The sequence below is a fragment of the Odontesthes bonariensis genome, chromosome 1 (genome assembly GCF_027942865.1).
Source record: "Odontesthes bonariensis isolate fOdoBon6 chromosome 1, fOdoBon6.hap1, whole genome shotgun sequence".
In the NCBI taxonomy this organism is placed as follows: Eukaryota; Metazoa; Chordata; class Actinopteri; order Atheriniformes; family Atherinopsidae; genus Odontesthes; species Odontesthes bonariensis.
The window spans coordinates 15,142,019-15,160,976 of NC_134506.1; the positions used below are offsets into that span (position 1 = coordinate 15,142,019).

Genomic DNA, 18,958 nt, shown 5'->3' on the forward strand with positions numbered 1-18,958 from the left:
CCCGCCCTGTAATTGATAATATTTAAATTTATGAATGCTAATAGCCTTAAAATGATACACCTACTCTTATTAGGTGAACCTGTAAGCCGAAGATGGAGGGAATAACATCAACTCTCAGTCGGACAATCTGTGGGGTGGGTATGAGACATGAGGTAAATACTTTTGTTAGGATGAAAGAATTACATGTGAATAATACAGGCATAATAAACGTTATTAATAAACCTGTGTAAAATCTGATGGTCAATGTTATAACAGTAATATTTGCATTATTTCAAAAGTAGCATTCTTGTGTTAGTTGTAATCTAAGCCTGTGTTATGGAATATATGATTTATGAAGTCTCCGTTGGCCTAATAGCCGTGTGAACAGAGGTGTTATGCAGAGAAGTGCATTCCCATTCACGGGAGCGCGCGTAAACCGTTTCAGGTGTGGATTATTACATTTATCCCAAAAAAATAATATTGAGCTGACAATGGTGTTTAATTCGTGCATCTTTTTTTCACATCTCTTCATTTAAATTAATAATAATACGTTTACAATTATGATAATCCGACAATTGTACAGTAGAGTATTCCTATTCCGAACTATTGTTATATCATTGGACATATATTCTAAAGTAAGGGCCGTGACTAATACTTTTGTAGTCAACAGAAAGACAGTTGGATACATTTTCTATTAACAATCTCAACTCATTATAGCCCAGATGAAATTACATAAAAATGAACCTGAAACTATGAAATTTGGTTATTTTAATTTTATATACAAATTTGGACTTGATCAGATTCGCATCCATTATATAAATCAGGTAAACAAATTATGATGTAGTTATATCATAGAATTCCATCACAGACTCACTTTAAAGTACGACCAGCAGGGGGTGCACTTCTCGGCATAACACTGGCTACGATATCGCCGGCAGACACAAATACAGTACAATAATATTCTATTGACACAATACAATCAATTATAATGTTGAATCCTACCTGTGAATGGTAATCCCCCGACTCCTGTTCGCAACGTCTGTCTCGGACTTATTAATGGCTGCTCCTTCAGTAATGGCCGCGGCCTCGGAAAGTCATGGCTGGTCATGGCCGCGGCCAGAGAGTCATGGCTGGTCATGGCCGCGGCCTCGGAAAGTCATGGCTGGTCGTGGCCGCGGCCAGAGAGTCATGGCCGCTCGTGGCCGCGGCCTCGGAAAGTAATTCGCCGCTCGTGGCCGCGGCCGCGGCCACGAAATGCGCTCGGCCTTGCTGGTTACGGTGAAACTTTTTCCATTTCCCGATTGCCTTTGGGCTCTAACATCACTTGGTTAGAGGTAGAAATGGATAATGATCAGGGCAAAAATGCATTCTCTTTACAAGAGTACCATCAGAGGCCATTTTTACCCATCACAGGGAGTTGATGTCAGATGCTCCACTAGAGGTCACACGTTCTTTGAATGTAATTCAAGTCCATATCTGCCCATATGCAACTTACTCCACCTGGACAGTCTGGAATAGGGATGTAAATTCATGGTTTCAGAGAGGAATTGTACCAGCTTGTGAGAAAACCGCATAACATCTCTTATAAAGATCAGTTTAGTGTTGCATCATGAAGCGGTGCAGTTCTCCTGAGTTTTCCAGAGTCAAACTAAAGCCCGAAATGACACACAACGGCTTGTCGTAAGAGCTGCACTGCGATCAAAGTGTCATGTTTGTACGTTGTCAAGACTGCGTTGTCTGGCTACTGTGGATCCCGGGGGAATCTACCCTTAACAGCATATTCTCATGAGAGTGCGGATGTTTCACTTGAGAGGATTAACACATACGTACATATACAGTACACAGTTGGTCAGACACCCAACAGGAAAAAAGAAACATCTCAGCTGTGCTGTGTCCCGTCTGGTTATTTTCAGCTTTTGCCATCAAACTTGCCAGGCTTCTTTTTTGGTTTTGTATCGCCATGGCCATTTAAGATCAGAAAACTTTGTTGCGAAAGGAATCACCATGCTCTTCACATGCTGTTTTTTCTTGGACTGGTCACAGAGGCTAAAATGAAGGCCAGGGCTTTGTCAGTGAGGGAGTGTACATGGACGTCAGAGGAGTGCCACCTAGAGGATGAGCTGCGTGGAGATGCACAGAGGAACAGCCTGTGTTTACCAAATATCTTCAAGCCCAGAAAAGTGAAGCCACTTGTACAGACTCAGACGAGCCCCACTTATCAGGTTCATTATACAGCCAGAGAGCTTTTGCTGGAAGCGTTGAACAGAGAAGGCGTCCGGGAGCTGATTAGTAGAGCTCCAGATGTGAAAGCTGCGACTCACCGACCATCGCAGAGCAGGGAGCAGAGCGCTCATCTCTCCGAGGAGGACTACAATGAGGCATTAACATGGTTTTCTATAGCCCTACAAAGTGGTTTGTCTGTAGGTGAGAACTGCAACTTTGGATCAGAGCTTACCCTAAAACTGGAGAGATGGCAGGGTATCCTGAAGAGAAACAGCTTCCAGACCAACCTTTTATCTCTGTCCAAACTGGAGGATGGAGACAAGTTGGGAGCACTGACTACTTTCTGCAACCACTTATGCATGCGCTACAAGACCCTGCACTCACCAGGTCCCCATCTAGCTGTGAAGAAATACAGACTTTCCCACCAGCACAGTCCTTGCTCTCTCCTTCTTGCTGTTCTCTGTGACGTGAGCTCTGGTTTCATCTGTAACATGCACCTCTACTGTCCAGAGCAGCTCCAGAAGCAGAGCCGGAAGTCTGTAGTTGAGCAGGTTATCAGACAGCTGATAGGACCTTTCTGCAGCCAAAGACACAAGGTTCAGCTGGACAGCTCTGCCTGGATGAAGGGCAGACTCCCAAACATACATGAATTTGGAGTCAACATAGATTTTGTCCCAGCTGTTAAAAGGCCTGTTAAGAGCCAAGCATCATCTTCATCTCTTTCAGTCACGCCACCTCATTTGATATCCGAGGACTCAAAGTCTAAACTTGTAGCCCACCTCCAGGGCTGGACAGGACCCGCTCTGCTTTCACCATCAGACCTGAAAGGGTCAGCGGTAGATGTGTTTTTGCCAGGCCTCTGGGTAACACTGCACATGATCTGCATCAACACATTTGTGCTCCACACTCTGCAGAGTCCGGGTTCAAGCCGGCACGTCCACCTGACAGAGTTCACCAGGGCTCTGGCCTCTCAGCTGGCTGCAGACAACAGCATCAGTGTGCCTGTTCTGCCACGACTCAACAGCTGTTCACATCAAGAAACAAGTTTAACAAACCATCCTAAGCAAAGGTAAGTCTTATTTGTTACAACGTTTTGATCCAAGCTAATAGTCTTCATAATAACAGACGTATGAAACGACAAAGTGAAAACTTGACATTTTTGGATGAGGTTTACAGTGGAGATCCCCCTGCAGCTATTACAGTGCAAGTTCCTCTCAACATATAATGTTGACATCCATACATGAAAGGAATTTAGTTAATAGATGTGCATTATAAACACTTTGAATGGTATACTTTTCATGAGGACAACAAAGCACAAGTTTAGTCAGTATACACAGAGCTTATAGTGAGATGTGTTAACATAAGCGCTGAAATCAAGGATTATTTCTATAACTAATTCACGACAGTTCATCCCAACGTTACATCAAATGCTTTGCAAATCCGAAGTGCCAACACATTTGACTGTAAAACTGAAAAGAAACATAAGAAGAAAAAAAAAGAGAGAGGTTGCCACTAAATGTTTGGCATTTTTCCTCATTAAATTGATCAGAAGATGAGTCAGTTTATTTTCAAATGAGGTAACAACATTTCTATCATTCTGTTTTTATGAGGCTGACAGTTGATTAAGAAGAAGTCAGGATGATCATATCTGTGGGAGCTTTTAAAATCTCACTGTGGCTCAATGTGATAAGAACAAAAAAAAGGACTTTATTTATTAAATTACCCTTAGTGTTTTTTGCGTTTGTTTTTTTTTTTTTATCCATAAAGCTCGAGACAGCATTTGAGGTTGTCTTTAAGATGAGAGTTTAAAAAAAAAATCTCAAGCGCATAATACACTAAAGAATATTAAAGATTTTTAAGGCTCTGGGCATATTCAATTACAATAAGCAACTCTACCCATGACTAAAGATGACCTCTGTTCCGTCTTTGCTGCTGCAGGATGAATACCAGGAGCTGTGGTCAGGTGATGGAGAATGCAGTGGGGTTACAGACCAGGTGGAACAGACCAGGAGTGTGTGGGTTAGACAACTCTGGCAACTCCTGCTACTTAAATGCTGTGTTGCAATGTCTTTGTTCCACTGTTCCCGTCGTCGAGCACCTCCTTAATCAGGACACACGCAAAGAGCTTGCAAAGTAACACCACTTACCATCTCCATCTCTGACTCGCTTAAATACTGTCATGTTTTCTTAGTAGCTCCACCTCCCTGTTCATGCAGGTCTAAGTGCAGGGTCGCGGAGGTGTTTGTCCGCCTGCTGGAGAAGATGTGGCTGGGAAGAAGCTCCAGCTGTGCCCCTCTGGAGGCCAGGTCTATACTGTGCTCCATCCTCCCACAGTTCAACAACTACTCCCAGCAAGATGCTCAGGAGCTGCTGCTCTTTCTCCTCAATGCACTCCATGACGACTTCAAAAAGGTGCAGCACCATCCGTCTTGCCTATCATGGACTGAGCCCCTTACTCTGTCTACCAGAGTACACCAACAGAGAGAATAACTCTGTGTGTTTGTGTTTCCAAGGTTTTAAAGCGCCAGATGCGCTCCTCAATGCAACATGCAAGACGAGAGCAAAACAGAAACTTTGCCACCGAGTCCACAATTGTCTCTCATCTGTTTGAGGGCCAGTTGAGCAACATGACCCTCTGCATGCACTGCGATCACCAGGCATACAACGCCCAAACCTTCACTGTACTTTCACTTCCAATTCCAAAAGACATCACAAAGTGCTCCATTCAGGTACCCTTTAACAGCTGCAGGCACCCCATTTCAAAGCACATGTCCTAGATCTCGGTTTAACCTCGATCTTCTGTGCTCCTTCATTTTCACTCTGTCCCCATTGTTGTGCAGGATTGCTTGTCGCTGTTCTTCGAGCAGACCGTCCTTACCGGGGGAGATCAGGTGCTGTGTTCAGAGTGCGGGCTGAGGAGAGAAACTACAGTCCTAACTTGTTTAGAAAAACCTCCTGAGATCCTCATATTGCACCTGAAACGGTGGGTAATCTGTTAAGGAGACACTTAGGAGTAATGGCACCTGTTTAACAGATTAATCTGTAGTCAAGATTTGACCTGAAGTTCAGTCTTATGATAATCAACATAAGCTTATTTGTTTTTGACTGAAACACTGATCAACTGCAACAGGACAGCTGAATTATTCTTCTGTGGTAATTACCCATGTTCTCTTAAAACAGCCACGTGCTCTGAATTTTTTCCATTTACGAATTTAAACGAAAAACATTTTACTGCATGCGTGTCTTTATAGTAAGTCCAAGTTATAGACCATCAAAGTTTAAGTACTGAAAACTAACGGTGCTTTGAACAACAGACCTCAACTATAAATGCGTTTCTGAATGAATTTTTCAGCGTGTCGTGCACAGTTTAGGTGCATTAACACGAGTTTTACAAAGCTCTGTTATGTCCAAATACCCCATTGTTGGCTTTAAATTGTGCTCTTAAAAAAAAAAAAAAAAAAAAAATCAAAGTGATCTTCGTTTTTGAAGGTTTGGCTGCAAGGGGAAGAATCAGGTGAAACTAAGGACTAATGTCTTGTTCTCCATGAAGCTCGATCTCGCCCAGTTTCTATCCAGCTCAGCGAAGAACACATCCTCTTCTTACCACCTTTATGCTGTAGTGGTAGGTGATCAGAAAAATACTCCAAAATGTTGCTCCATTGCTGTTTTATGGCCACATATGCAAACTTTGATTCAAAAGTGAAAGAGACGATTGGGAGTGAAGACTAACTAAATCCATCAGTGACTTGTCATTCGTCCGTATTGTGAATTCTTGGTTTAAATGGCATGACGGTGGCCGTTTCTCTCGGTTGTGTTGCGCCTCGATCAATTTCACACGAATGAACCTTTTCCTTTTCTAGAACCACATGGGTAATCTGAACATGGGTCACTACACGGCTGTGTGCTACAGCGCCCCGGGCCGGACCTGGCACTGCTTTGATGACGAAGTTGTCAGAGAAGTACGGGACATCCTCGTGCAATCACCAAATGCCTACATGCTGCTCTACAGTCGGAAACCTTTCCAGAAACCAAAGATCCACGGACTCTGAGCTCTTCGTCCACCAAGGAGGGTTTATCGAATATCTGTCACTTCCCCTTACTATTTAAAGTCATTCTATATGCAAATAAATTTGAAGATCAAGCACCAACATATCTGTTACTTGTATAAAAATGCTGTGTACCGTTTATCCTGTAAAAAACTGCAGTAAAAGGACAAAACTGAGAGAAATGTTCATTCACACACAAACGCCATTTTGAAGCAGTTTTAATAAATAGGCATACGAGTTGTTTGAGGTTAATATAGTCGTTATATCTAATACAAAGGGTATTTAGAGATAAATCAAGTAAGCGTGAAAAGAAAAACAGATCTTGATCTCATGCCTCTCCGGCAATAAAACTGTACTCAGGAAGTAGTCAAATCCTGCGATTTCAGATCTCTGGTCCATTAAAAAATTATTGGTCTACCTCGTGCATTCTCCTGTCAGTCGTTCAGCAAGTCATTCAGGCAGCAAATGTCGACACTGATGCCCTCGTGAAAGAGAATGAGGTCGATTTCTTATGTCTTCATATTATTCGGCTCAGTACTGAACACAAAATAAAATTTTCCGGTAAAATTTTAAACAAAAAGACACTCAAAACAAAAATAAAACCAGCATCACTGGTTCAAACCCAGAGAGATATCTACCTATCCCCGTCATTTTTCCTCTTAATAGTGTTCGAGTATATTAAATGTACAAAGTTGAGTATGTTTAACAGAGCATAAACCTTTCAGAAGCAGGTTGGGTTTTATGTCACCGGCTGAATGGAGCAAAGCGAACAGGCTCTCAGCATCAGTATCGATTTAAAGCCTTCTGAGTTTAGTATTAAGGTCCGCTGTTAAACGATGTGTTCTACATGAACAACTGAAATTGATTGCATATTGTATAAGTGCAATAATGTGGTTAATACGAGCAACAATCTAAATTCCCTCCTCTCCTCCAGAAGAATGCAGAAATCACTCACAGTCTCTTCTATCCCTCATTTGCCAAACACCAGAAGGCTACACAGTTTGAGCTCTCATGTCTATGGTGGTGTTATGCTGGCTGCTACTTTCAAGAAAAAAAAAAAAAAAAAAAAAAAGTATAATATGGTCACTTAACAGATAAACACCTTGCCCTTGAATATTTACACAAAAAACTTTGAATGTGCAACATCAGCATTGGTAAGAATGTACATGCCGTCTAACTGTTAATCCTGTGTACACAGTACAACAAAGCTAAGAAAAAATTAATCAGTTCTGCAAAACTGCTGTCCACACCTAGTACAGAAATGAGAGTAAAAAGCATCTGAATCAGAAGTCAGCCCTAAAACACAACTATGGCAGAGAAGTCAGATCAACATGAGCATCTGTTTAGTCTCTGGATGAGCAGTAAGGTGAACAGACGGCATGTTTTAACACCTATCGCGTTCTCTAGTAGCTTAAGCATTACAGAGTGTGCCTTCACCGTTCTCTGATCCGGATCCCAGAGCCACATGCTCGAGTGCGCCCTCTCGTGCACGCTCACCACCATTTAACCCACAACCGTGTGCACCGGGTCCTCAGAGCTGTGGTTTCAAAAAGAAAAAGAACAACCTCTAGGGTTTGAGCGTCGCTGCTCAGGCGTGGTTTTCTCTCTTCGTGTTCCACAGCAGCGTCACAGGGTGGAGTAAAACAGGATGTAGGCTGCGGAGGACTTGACAGAGGAGGTGGAGATGTCAGACACCTCGTGGTCATCGAACTTGTACCAGCGCTGTTTGGGGGCGTTTTTACAGTAGGCTGTGTAATGGCCGCCGTCTAAGCCCCCATAGTGATTCTGGTGGCGGAGGAGGAGGAGAAGAAGAAGGTCAGGCTCATCTTAAGTCTGAGATAGAATTATTTGTCACATATATAATTCTCAGGGCTGTGGTTTTGAAGCTTAGTGAGAAATCCATTCAAACTCACATTTGTCTTCACAAGAATTCACTGATTCCCACTTACCGAAACTCCATAAAGGTTGTATCTTTTCAGGCTCTGTTTGGGTCCAATAACATACTGTGCCAGGTCCAGAGTGTCGAGAGAGAAGTCTACCGTTGTCTGCAGCTTTTGCTTCCATCTCCCTTCATAGGAGAATCTGCAGAAATAACACCCATGAAGAAAAAGTCAACATACTGGTCTGGTTTAACATTTACAGTTTCTTATGGTCCTATTTCCCAAAGTCATAAGTAGTGTTGTTCTATTACAGCAATTTGAACGCAAACATTGATTACAGACCGTTTTAAGTGCACCAGGAGGATGGGTGGAACCTTCCAGATCTCCAGTTTCTTAGTGGAATCTCTGTGGGCTTTGCAGTGTCTGCAGAACACCTTGTTGTTGTCGGTCAGCTTCTCTTCTTTAGAGAATAACCTCAAACAATCCTGCAATGAAAAAAAGAGAACATTTCGATTACACATAGGAAAAAAGAAATAGTTCTCAGCATTTGTTTTTAGGAACAGAGTAGTGCTGGCACATGTACAGTGTGACCGACCTGCAGGGAGCACTTGCTGGTAGAGGCCAGAGGCAGCGACAGGTACATAAAGGTCTCAAACGTCCGTGACTTGCGATGGCAGGTGAGACACTGCACTGTGGACTTGAACTGCCCCTGGAACAGTGCTACAATGATGGACTCGTTGAGCAGCTTGTGTTTGCTCCAGGCCACGTCAGCTGCAGTCTGATCATCCAGATGGTCGTTTTCTTCTTCTTTGTACCGCTTCCTGTTGTCCGCCTGACAACAGAGGTGGAAACGCAACATGATAGACCACAGGAACAACTGCAACACTGGGTTAGCAGTAGCTGCCTTCATGCTCCCGCTAAAGCTCAATGACTAATAGACGATACAGAATGTATCAGCCACAACAATAATATTCCAGAGAAAAATTTGGTGAATTTCTAATTGTGTGTTCAAGGCCTATATGATCAGCTCCATCAGCATGCAGATGAGCCAGCTCAATCAGAGTATGTAGGCAGCAAAATATGAGGGGCAGGTTAGTGCTTAGTAGTTAATATCTCGTTGGGTAGTATGACTGAATCATCAATTACGCTGAAGAGACAAAGTGGACCAGGACTGGACCAGGACTGGGCCAGCCTGATGGCAGACAGGTCTGAACATCACACAGAAGGAACATGATGAAATGGAGAGTGTGTTATGAGAAATGCACGTCACCAGCTGCTACAACCTAATCAGGAACTTTATCTGCTCAATTCGAAATATTTAACAACTTAATAAACAAAAATACCCAGACAAAATTCCAGGTTGAGCCATTTGTCACAGCGGCAAAAAACAAAGAAATTTCAGCTAACAAATTATTCTTCTGCTGTTTTACCAGTTTATCTAGTCCTTTCTCCTTCTCCAAATGCACATGAAGCCAGTAAAAACCATACAGGTAATGAGCATGTTTTGGGTCCACATGCACAGAGGTTCTGACAAGAGCATCAGACCAGACAGATGCAGACACAGCACATTCACACCGCTGCAGTAGGACCAAGAACACACAGCCATTTACTTACTCTCTAATTTGCCATCAAATTGAAACCCAGTGGAAAAAAAAAAAAAAATAGAAAGAAGGAAAAATTCTAAGTTTTTAAATTGTTAACAGGCAAATGTGTAACAACATATAGGTGTAGCAGAAGGCAAGCGTTACACAGCCATGGTTAAACTGAAAAAAAAAAAAAAAAGACTTTTTAAACAATCATTTGTAAGACTGCAAAAACCCCACACAGGCGGTTCTATCCTTGCCATGAATCAAAGTGTGAGCACTACCTTGTTGAGGTCTTCGTGGAGCCCATCCATGAGGAACAGCAGCAGCTCCTGGGAGTCTTGCTGGTCATAGCCAGCAAACTGCTCGTTGATCTTGCCAATGGTGATCTTGAAGTCCCGTGGACTGATGCACTTGTACAGACCGGACCACAGGGCCTTCATTATCACTCCAAACTCCTCTGCAACCTCCCCTTTATGGCCAAGAATGTTGTACCTGGCAGATGAAGAGGACAGATACAGGAATGTAATGCATTTCTATAATACCCCATTATTTTTGGGAAGTTATTTCAACTCAGCTGAAACCTGACCTGTTGATGTCCTCAAGGTAGTAATTGTTATTGAAGTAATCAGCCATGGCAGGAGTGTTGCAAAGACACTGCAGAATGGAGTTCATATAGCATGTGTTGCCCAGGTTACGAAGGCCGGTCAGTGATGCACCCAAACCTCCAAATGTAGGATTCAAGTTGCGAATTTTGGCTGCAGACGGCCGTACAATCTCCACTTTAGAATAGACCTTTGCACTGGGAGGTCTGCAGGAGTGAGAGGCACGGTGAGGGATTATCAGAGAACTTTTTGTAGGGATAAGAAAATACAATGATATAACACAATATATATCCCTAAAATAAAATGCAGCCGAGTCTGAAAGATATCTGGGACAGCAAACTGTCTTGAATCGATTGGTAGCTAAACAGAGTATTTATGTACCATAAAAGGTCTGGATGCCTTACTTGGTTTCTCTGTTGATGCTGGGTATCACAGCAGCGGTTGGAGCCGTGGCCTTTGAGGGAGGAGGCTGGGCCTCCTCCCTCACGTCCTGGCTGATGTCTGGAGAGGAGTAGGAGCGTTTCAGTTTGGACTGTTCCTGCTCTTGCTCACGGCTGGCGTCTGGCTCAGCTGGTCGTGGTGTCTTGTGTTTGACTGTTGGTGGTGTGGAAGGTGGGGTCTGGGGAACAGTGACCTCAGGAGGATACAGGTGGACGCGATTGGTCGGGGAGTGGTAGTATCTGTAAGTTCCCGTCACTGTATCAAGGAACTAACCAAAAAGAAATGAATAAATAGTCAAAATATTTCAACAGTATTAGTTCAAATTTACAAAACTTTAAATTCAAAATCAGCAACTTAAATTGACTCGACATGATGTATAGATAAATATCTGGTACCTTCATCCAACCAACTGGAAGGCCAGGCACACTCCTGCCCATCTCTTCGCTCCTTGCTCTGGTAAGAGGCTCCCTCTGTGGAGCAAACACACCGTGCACAGACTTTAAAACATCTCAAATTATTGAACAATGAATTCTGTAACGATATCAGCAACTATTTCTTTTTCTAACAAAATCACCTGATTAAAGAACGCAATCAACTGACTTTGGTTTACGAGGTAAAGATAATGTGAGCTCGTGCGTGAGTGCGGGGTGGGAAGCACTCAATCCTGAGTAATTACATAGTTTAAAAGGAGGGTATGAAACCAGAGCTGCAGCAATCCGAGTTAAATTTGCATCATGAAGACCCACAGCGTACACAGTCCAGCTGTATCTTGCATTACTACACTCTTAATCTTTAAAAAGGATTTAGGGGGTAAGGGGGACTTCAACAGATCAGATTTATGGAACGTGTGTTTGAAAAGCGATGGACACAGATTTTTGACTCGTAGGCTTAGGATGCATGATAATGACTGTGTATTTTACAAGCTTTTTCAAGCTCAATATATATACACAGCAAAAGGCCCTTGTGGGGCTGTCTTGCACTTTCTTAGTGCTTATGCCGTTATCAGGGGTGAGAGTGAAACATATCACTGTAGCAGCGTTCAGCACTGACAAAGAGGACTCACCTTAATTTCACTGACGATATGGTTGGGAGCAGGTGAATCCAGAGACATGCTCTTAGAAGGTGTTTCAGAGTTGTGCTCCTTCCCCCTCCTCTCCTTCTCGTCACATGTCCTGTTCTCTTTGTCTTCCTCTTCCTCTGCTTTCTGCCTTTCAAGTTTCCTTTTGTCCTGGTGTCTGTTATCCTCCTCTTCCAGCTTTCTCTTCTCACTCTCCTCCCTTTCTAGCTTCTCTTTCATCTCTCGTTCTTTCCGTTCCTTCTCCCGCTTCTCCTCCTCTAAACGACGCTCCTGCGTGCGTTTTTCCTGCTCTTGCTTTGCCTTCTCCATCACTGCCACTGCTTCAGAGTGTATCTGACTTTGCTCTTCTTTAGACAGAACAGTGCCGGGGACGAGGGGCGGTTTAGCTGAGCGGTCGGGGACGAATGGGCCATTCTGGGTGGCATCTTTCGCTGACCCGTTCTGGTTGGACTTAGGTTCCTCCGACACCCGGACAGAGGGCTTCTTGGTACGGTCAAACTGAGAGAGGAGAATCAGTGGATAGAAGAAAACATAAGCTGTGTATAGCCACACTTGAAGTCTCCACAGATGTAACAACTTTTAGGGTAGATACAATACCTGAGGGAATGCCTTGGCTGTTGCAGGTGACTGGCTGGATGCAGGGACCTTCTTACTTAAGTCTTGCCCAGATTTTGCAGTGCCTGTGATGGGGGAATCAACAGCATCTGGCAACCTATCAGCAAGCACTGAAGTTTTGCATGTTGGCTGCTCTGCAACCCCGTTAACCAGCACAGGAGCTGATGGTTCCTGAGGCTCGGTTGAAACCTGAGGCTCAGGCTGAGGTGGGGCTGGAGGCTTTGGTTCCTCCAAGGATGGGTAGCTGAAGTCCACTGTTCAGAGAAGATTAAAAAACATACAATGTAAGAATGAATGATACAAGATTAGCTTAGTGTTAAAAATCCAATATGGCTATTTTATCTTCATCCCGTCTGACATGCAGACGGGATGAATGTATCATTTATTACTGTTACAGAGCCATCTTTTATCAGCCAAGACATGTGCCTTGGAGTGTCTGTGCTTCTTACAATAACAGCTCAAAAAATTGATTCATATAGATTCATTACACAGAGTAAAATACCTTAAAAAAAAAGAAGACGCCACATCTGTGCTGTTGATACTCACACTGAGGTAGGGTGTTGATAATAGTCTGCCTCGGGGGTCGAACTTTAGCGTTGGTCGTGTACATGGGATAAAACAACAGCCAGTTCTCGTAGCCCCCCTCCAGCACCAGTGGCTCACTGCGCAGAATGGTGATGCTGTCCCACTATGGAATATGTAAAAAGTAAATTCTTCACATAAAAATTCTGATGCAATTCACTCATTAAGAAACGCACTCTGATACCTTAAAGAGGGCGTCTTTGAGGCTCTGCAAGGTGGTTCCCAGTTTAAGGTCAGTGACAGAACTAAACCAGTCCAGCAAAATGATGTAATCCACAAATCCTCGCCGCCTCCAGTTGTCTTTGGACACTTCAGGCAGCTTTGCCTCAATCTGATTCACAGTGATTCTGAAAAGTCATGACATTGGAGTGGAAGACTTTAGACCGAGTAGACATTTTTTTCCCTGCTGCTTTTAATGAAAAACAAAGCTCATCATCACGAAAACATCTGAACAAGAGAAAAATCAAAGAAAAATCCCTTCATATCATCATTCCTGAAGCCATAAGAGTTACAAATGCAGAGTCAGACCAAACATTCAGGTGTGAAGCCTCGTGTCTCACCCTGGGATTATCGCCTCCTCCGGCACACTGATGCAGGTCTGGGCTGGGACTTGAATACGAGACTCCTCATAGTCTCTGTGGCAGCGGGCATCCATCACAATCATTGAGATCGTCTGGTCCTTCATCATGTGGAAAAGCTTGTCGGCTGTGATCCCACCAGCTGGCTGCGCAGCTACCAGACGTAACATCAATATAAGATGCCTCACAGAAGAAAACATGACGGCTCCAAGTTTGTCAATAGGCAGCCTGATTTTTTATTAGCATCTCACAGTGAGCTACGGGTTTATCAAACTTCGATTGTGATATTCAGTTTACCTTTTGTGATCACACTCTTCAGCTCATTCTGCTCTCCTTTCACCTGACGTACATACACAAAAACAATCATCTCATTAATACATGGAACAATTTGAATTTTACACAAAATCACTAAAGAGTAATAAAAAATAAAATTGGAAAATTTGTTAGACCACTGGTGTGTACAGATTCGCCCATTTCTTTAAAGCAAAAATCTGAGGACAGACTGAATTCTACATATAACCGAAATATTTACTCGTATTGTTATGTTGTAGTTAAAGGCTCAGCATCCGATTCTCTCCAACTGAATTTTTTTGTCAGTTATGTTAATGTTCTCTCCATATCCTGAAAGCCACCAATGAATTTGCATGAAGAAAAAAAAAAAAAAGGTCCGTGTTGTAGGTCCAGCACAGCTGCGTAAAATGACTGGGTGGCCGACCAGCTTCTCTTCCCGTTTGCCTTGACTCACTCTGTGCACTAATTGCACAGAAAGGAGATCAGCGAGTAGACAGCACAGTAATGGCAAAGAAAGAGCAGCAACCTAAACCTTCCGTATCAAGTATCACTACAGACCAGAGTAAAGATAAAAATAACTCTTCCACGATGGCTAAAACTCAGAAATCCCACGGCTGCAACCAAGGTTGGCATTTTCCTGCTGGATACGAAACACTTGGGTTTGTTTTGTGTGGGAATTTAGCTATTTTCATGACTATACAGTTAGCACAGCTATGGGTTGTACTGAAACTTGTAATTTCCCCCTCAGGGATTAATAAAGTATTTTGATTGATTGATTGATTGATATATAGCTACATTGTGTGTTAAGCCCTATTCGGACGGGACTAGTTTAATGGGGGGACCTGGGGTAAAGCAATAATAACCGGGAAATCTAGTCCCGTCCGAACACGCCATGTCAGTAAAGATAGCGGAGTATGTCGGTAAACTTTGCCGAGAATTCTACCTCCTGTGAAACTGTCCGGAGTATCTACCATAGGTAATACTAATCCCGTGCGAATGCGACCTTCGGTAAGAAGTACGGAATATGTCGTCACATCCTTTTAAAGAGAGAAACAATTAGGTGTGTCTGTTTGCAAACATGGAGGTTCTGGATGGACTTTGGCTTACTTCGACCTGGTCGGCGCCATGTCTGTTTACAAATGGGGTTTACGGAAGTGAAATGAAGACGTGCATAGCATCCAGGATGTGACGGTTGTGCGTAACCAACAACTCCTCCCATGTTAGATGAATATTACAGGGATTTCTTGTCCCGTCCGAATTGGTCATTTCTTCTCCCTGGCGTCGTCTGGTTAACCAACATTACCATACGTCCCCCCATTGAACTAGTCCCGTCCGAATAGGGCTTAAGTCAATGTCTGAATTGACTACGGTTTCCAGTCTTAGCCCAAGGCTAACTCACTGCTCTTTCAGTGATTGGATATGCGCACACTGTTAGTGAGGCTTTGGAGAGAGTTTTGTGGAAGGGGGTAGGAGTTTTTTGGTTTCAAAATTTTTCTCTCTGTTGCTCTGGGAATACATCACCGACTGCAGCGTTTATGAACAACTGGGCAGACAAAATAAGCGGCAAAGGTGTGAATCTCTTTTTTATGGCCTCCCCAAATAACTGCAACCTAAAATATATAACTCACAATGGGAATGTTTTGATTGGCAGATACTTTTACAGTATTTTCAATATTTGATATCTCTACCTTTTTGCTATCCTTCTTGTTTGCAGATGACGCCTTTGGAGAGCTGCGACCACCATCTTTTTCTATTATTTCCTCCTTTTTCTTCTTCTCCTCTAGTCTCTCCTTCTCCTCAAGTTTTTTTCGAACTTCGAATTCCTCATACCTGTTTGAAACAGACAGATTGGCCGAGTAAAACAGAGAGATGCCCTCTTATACATGATGGTCTAATTTATAATAAACAGTAACAAATTGTGGAGGACGACCAAAGCTTCTAACCTGAGTTTGAGGCTTTCAGACAGCTTCTCTGCTTCTTCAATGGCTTTCTTGAAGCTAGTTGGCCCAAGCATGGTCATGAAATAATCCTTAACACATAAGAATAGAAAAGAGTCACTCAGGGAGATAACTAATCTACAATTATTGATACAGTTCCCCTGCAAAACATTTAGTTTACAATTCTCAATCGTACCGGTTGCTGCTTGAAGTCTGGCCTTTTCTTGATGATGTCATGTACTGTTAAATACTTCATGTAAAGCACATAAGCTTTCTCCTCATCTCTGTCCAGACGACACTCCTCTGCCGCCTTGAAAAGTTTACAGGCACTCTGAACATAGCTGCAAATTAAAAATGAATGTGTAAATGAATACATACAGGCTGCATCCCTGTGTGACTGTAATGTCCTTACTTAAGATGTGACTACGGAGCTGTGCTGCATACAATTTAATCTTTCTTCACTTCACTCATACAATACTTTAAAGATTAGTAGTATATATAACTATGCTGAGTTGAAAGTCAGAGTATTTGGTATCAAGAAGGTAGCTTTTTAAACTTGCCTTGATCACCATGGTTATTTAGGCTGAATTCATAACCTGCTATAAAGCACTTTATGTTCAAATTTCAGATGAAATAGTTTGAAAAAAGCAGCAGATTCCTGTACAGATGACATACCAGAGAGCAAAACTCTGGACATTTAGATGCCCCCAGGGCAGAATAATGAACGTAAATGCCTGAAGGTGTATAAAAAATTTTAAGTGCATAATTGACGCACAACAAACATCGGATTGCCAGTCAGAAAATTAATAATTCAACCGTTCAACTGAATTTTCCTGCAGGGGATCCATAAAGTAGGTCTTATCTTATCTTATTTTAAAGGTCAGTCAGATTGCCACATTTAGATGTTGATCAAATGTTGGAATTTCAATCGCCAAATGTTCCCACTGTGGCTTCAGTGACATCTTTAGAGCATTTAATCTATTAAATATTTGACACAACATGTATTTAACTAAAATACAGGTCTTTTAACCCAGAATTGAGCAACTTGCAATAAAGTTACTAAAATTAAGGAGCAGTTTTGAGTAAGTTCAAAAGCAGTTCAAAATAAACTTTGAAGAAACAGTAAAATAACATAACCTGTCCTTCAAGTTACCATGGAACAATGTTTTTAATAAACAAATCTGTTCCATAACCTGCTGTAATTGGATCCAACAAACACTAGAATGAGGCAGTCTAGGCCTGTAGCTCAGACAATATTCAATCAATAAGATTTATTTGGTCAATGACTTAGGCGGTTTCCACGTTATTACGGGATGTCAGAGCTAAATGTAGGTCTAGTCAAGTGAAAAATTTAAGAGCTTTATGTGCACCTGTCATGATGTAATTAGCAGCGATACATTCATTTCTCAATATGCACAACAATTTCCTACAACTTAAAAAAAAAAAAAAAATCACATTTATGTTTGTTTATGTTTCTCTATTTTTTAATTAAGTGCCAGTTTGATTAGCAGAAGAGGTCATAACCATAACAATCATAACCATAACCAGTTAGGCTATCTCTCAGTGGATTTGTTGAGTCAGTAAACATAAAGAAAGGCTGGCTGTGTTGACTTGTTTTGAAGTAACACCCCCTGCCCCTTTGTTGTTGTTGTCCACTTCATGTTGACGAACACATGCCAGTAGAGACAGTAAACATGCAGAGAGAAAAGTCCAACTCTGTAATGCAATTGCTTTGAGTGGGAAAACGCTAGTCAGCAACGTTACCTTCTGGTGCTCGTCTTGTCTGGCTTAATCTCAGCTTTTTTGTTGAGGTCACCAAGAGATGTGGATAAATACAACTCTTTGACCCCTGTAGATACTGCAGGCATCTTGGCAGGAGTGTTCAGTCAGAACTCACAAGCAGGGGACCCGTCAGTGCTGTACGCAACCTCTGGACATCTCTAAAAAATTAAGAAGAAAAAAAACAGTGACAACAATATAATGTAGACACACATTGTTTTTGTTGGATACCAAAACGACTCGACAATCTCTGTCCAAATCAATTACGTTAGCGTACGTTTAAGTCACAGTTGCTCTTTGCGTTCTCAGCAACGTCTAAACGTCGTAACATTTAAAGGGATACAAGTTTCACTTTCCGTTAGCTGTCATGCAGCGCTCAAAAACAGTCAATATAAGGTTACGTTCATCTAAAAACATGAAGGGATGAAGCTAAGACACTCAAATGTTACCCTCACAATTAGCATGCTAGCCAACATCACTTATCCAGTGGCTGTAGTTAGCTGGCACAGAATTTGTCAACAGTGACGGTGACAACAACATTAAGTACTTTTCTGGCTAACGTTAGCTGTTACCACCTGTCTTAAGTGGGTTCTCGTTACCCAGAAAATCGACAACTAAACAAGCGGTATTCGGTATAGAGCGTAAACCAACAACTGGCTTAATATAAATAAAGTTTAGGAAATTAAACGCGAGCTTGGGTTTGTTGGCTTCCGAGTTAGCCTGCTAGCTATGTTAGCATGCTGCGCTATGAGATCACGCAGTTACGCGTATCAGAGCTGGTTAACCACTGCACCGGCAGGCACGGCTACAACTATATTCTGCAGGATGTGTATGTCTTTTAGAAATAATACCAGCTAATGCATTGTCACATATGTTTTAATAAGTATAAATCTATCAATCAATTACCCTTTTTCGGTCCGTTGTTTTCACTTAAGCCACTTTTTTTGACAGCTGATTTCTGATTTCTTGTTCCGCTTCCTTCTTCTTCCTCTTCCTCTCTGATGTTTACCAGCGTCCAACAAACCATCTTAAATGTACATTACCCCCACCAACTGGACTGGAGTGTATGACAGGTCCACGAAGAAGGATAAAAAGGTTGGCGTTGGATTGAATCATCTGACTGGGAGGAATGCTCTTTTTAGAGATAAGATAAGATAAGGTAGAATACATCAGACAGATGACAGGGACAGTGTCCCTCAAGTGCAAATTAACAAGAAAAAGACAAGACAAAACATTTCATACAACAAAGCATTTCACAAAATACACCAACATTTATGAAGGCAGGATATTTAAAAAAAACCTGTCACCAATTAATCTACTTGACTGTAAAATGTGTCAAAA

At 42.3% G+C, this 18,958-nt stretch overlaps 2 protein-coding genes across 2 annotated transcripts; one reads left to right on the forward strand and one right to left on the reverse strand.

The window, feature by feature from the left end:
* Positions 1–1,075: 1,075 nt before the first annotated feature.
* LOC142383428 (uncharacterized) lies at positions 1,076–6,572 on the forward strand. Its single transcript, XM_075469185.1, has 6 exons — positions 1,076–1,196; positions 2,023–3,271; positions 4,141–4,335; positions 4,419–4,614; positions 4,716–5,185; positions 6,063–6,572. The coding sequence occupies exons 1-5, from the start codon at positions 1,076–1,078 to the stop codon at positions 4,977–4,979; spliced, it is 2,025 nt and encodes a 674-aa protein (XP_075325300.1). The 3' UTR covers positions 4,980–5,185; positions 6,063–6,572.
* Positions 6,451–18,611, reverse strand: usp8 (ubiquitin specific peptidase 8). The gene is made up of 19 exons (XM_075478990.1): positions 18,524–18,611; positions 17,603–17,778; positions 16,035–16,179; positions 15,845–15,930; positions 15,590–15,731; positions 13,908–13,950; positions 13,593–13,764; positions 13,217–13,379; positions 12,997–13,138; positions 12,433–12,704; positions 11,821–12,333; positions 11,153–11,227; positions 10,721–11,025; positions 10,301–10,522; positions 9,996–10,206; positions 8,724–8,960; positions 8,471–8,613; positions 8,198–8,330; positions 6,451–8,033 (listed from the first exon to the last, which is right to left on the reverse strand). Exons 2-19 carry the CDS (start codon positions 17,704–17,706, stop codon positions 7,875–7,877), a joined length of 3,267 nt encoding a protein of 1,088 aa, XP_075335105.1. The 5' UTR covers positions 17,707–17,778; positions 18,524–18,611; the 3' UTR covers positions 6,451–7,874.
* Positions 18,612–18,958: the final 347 nt, after the last annotated feature.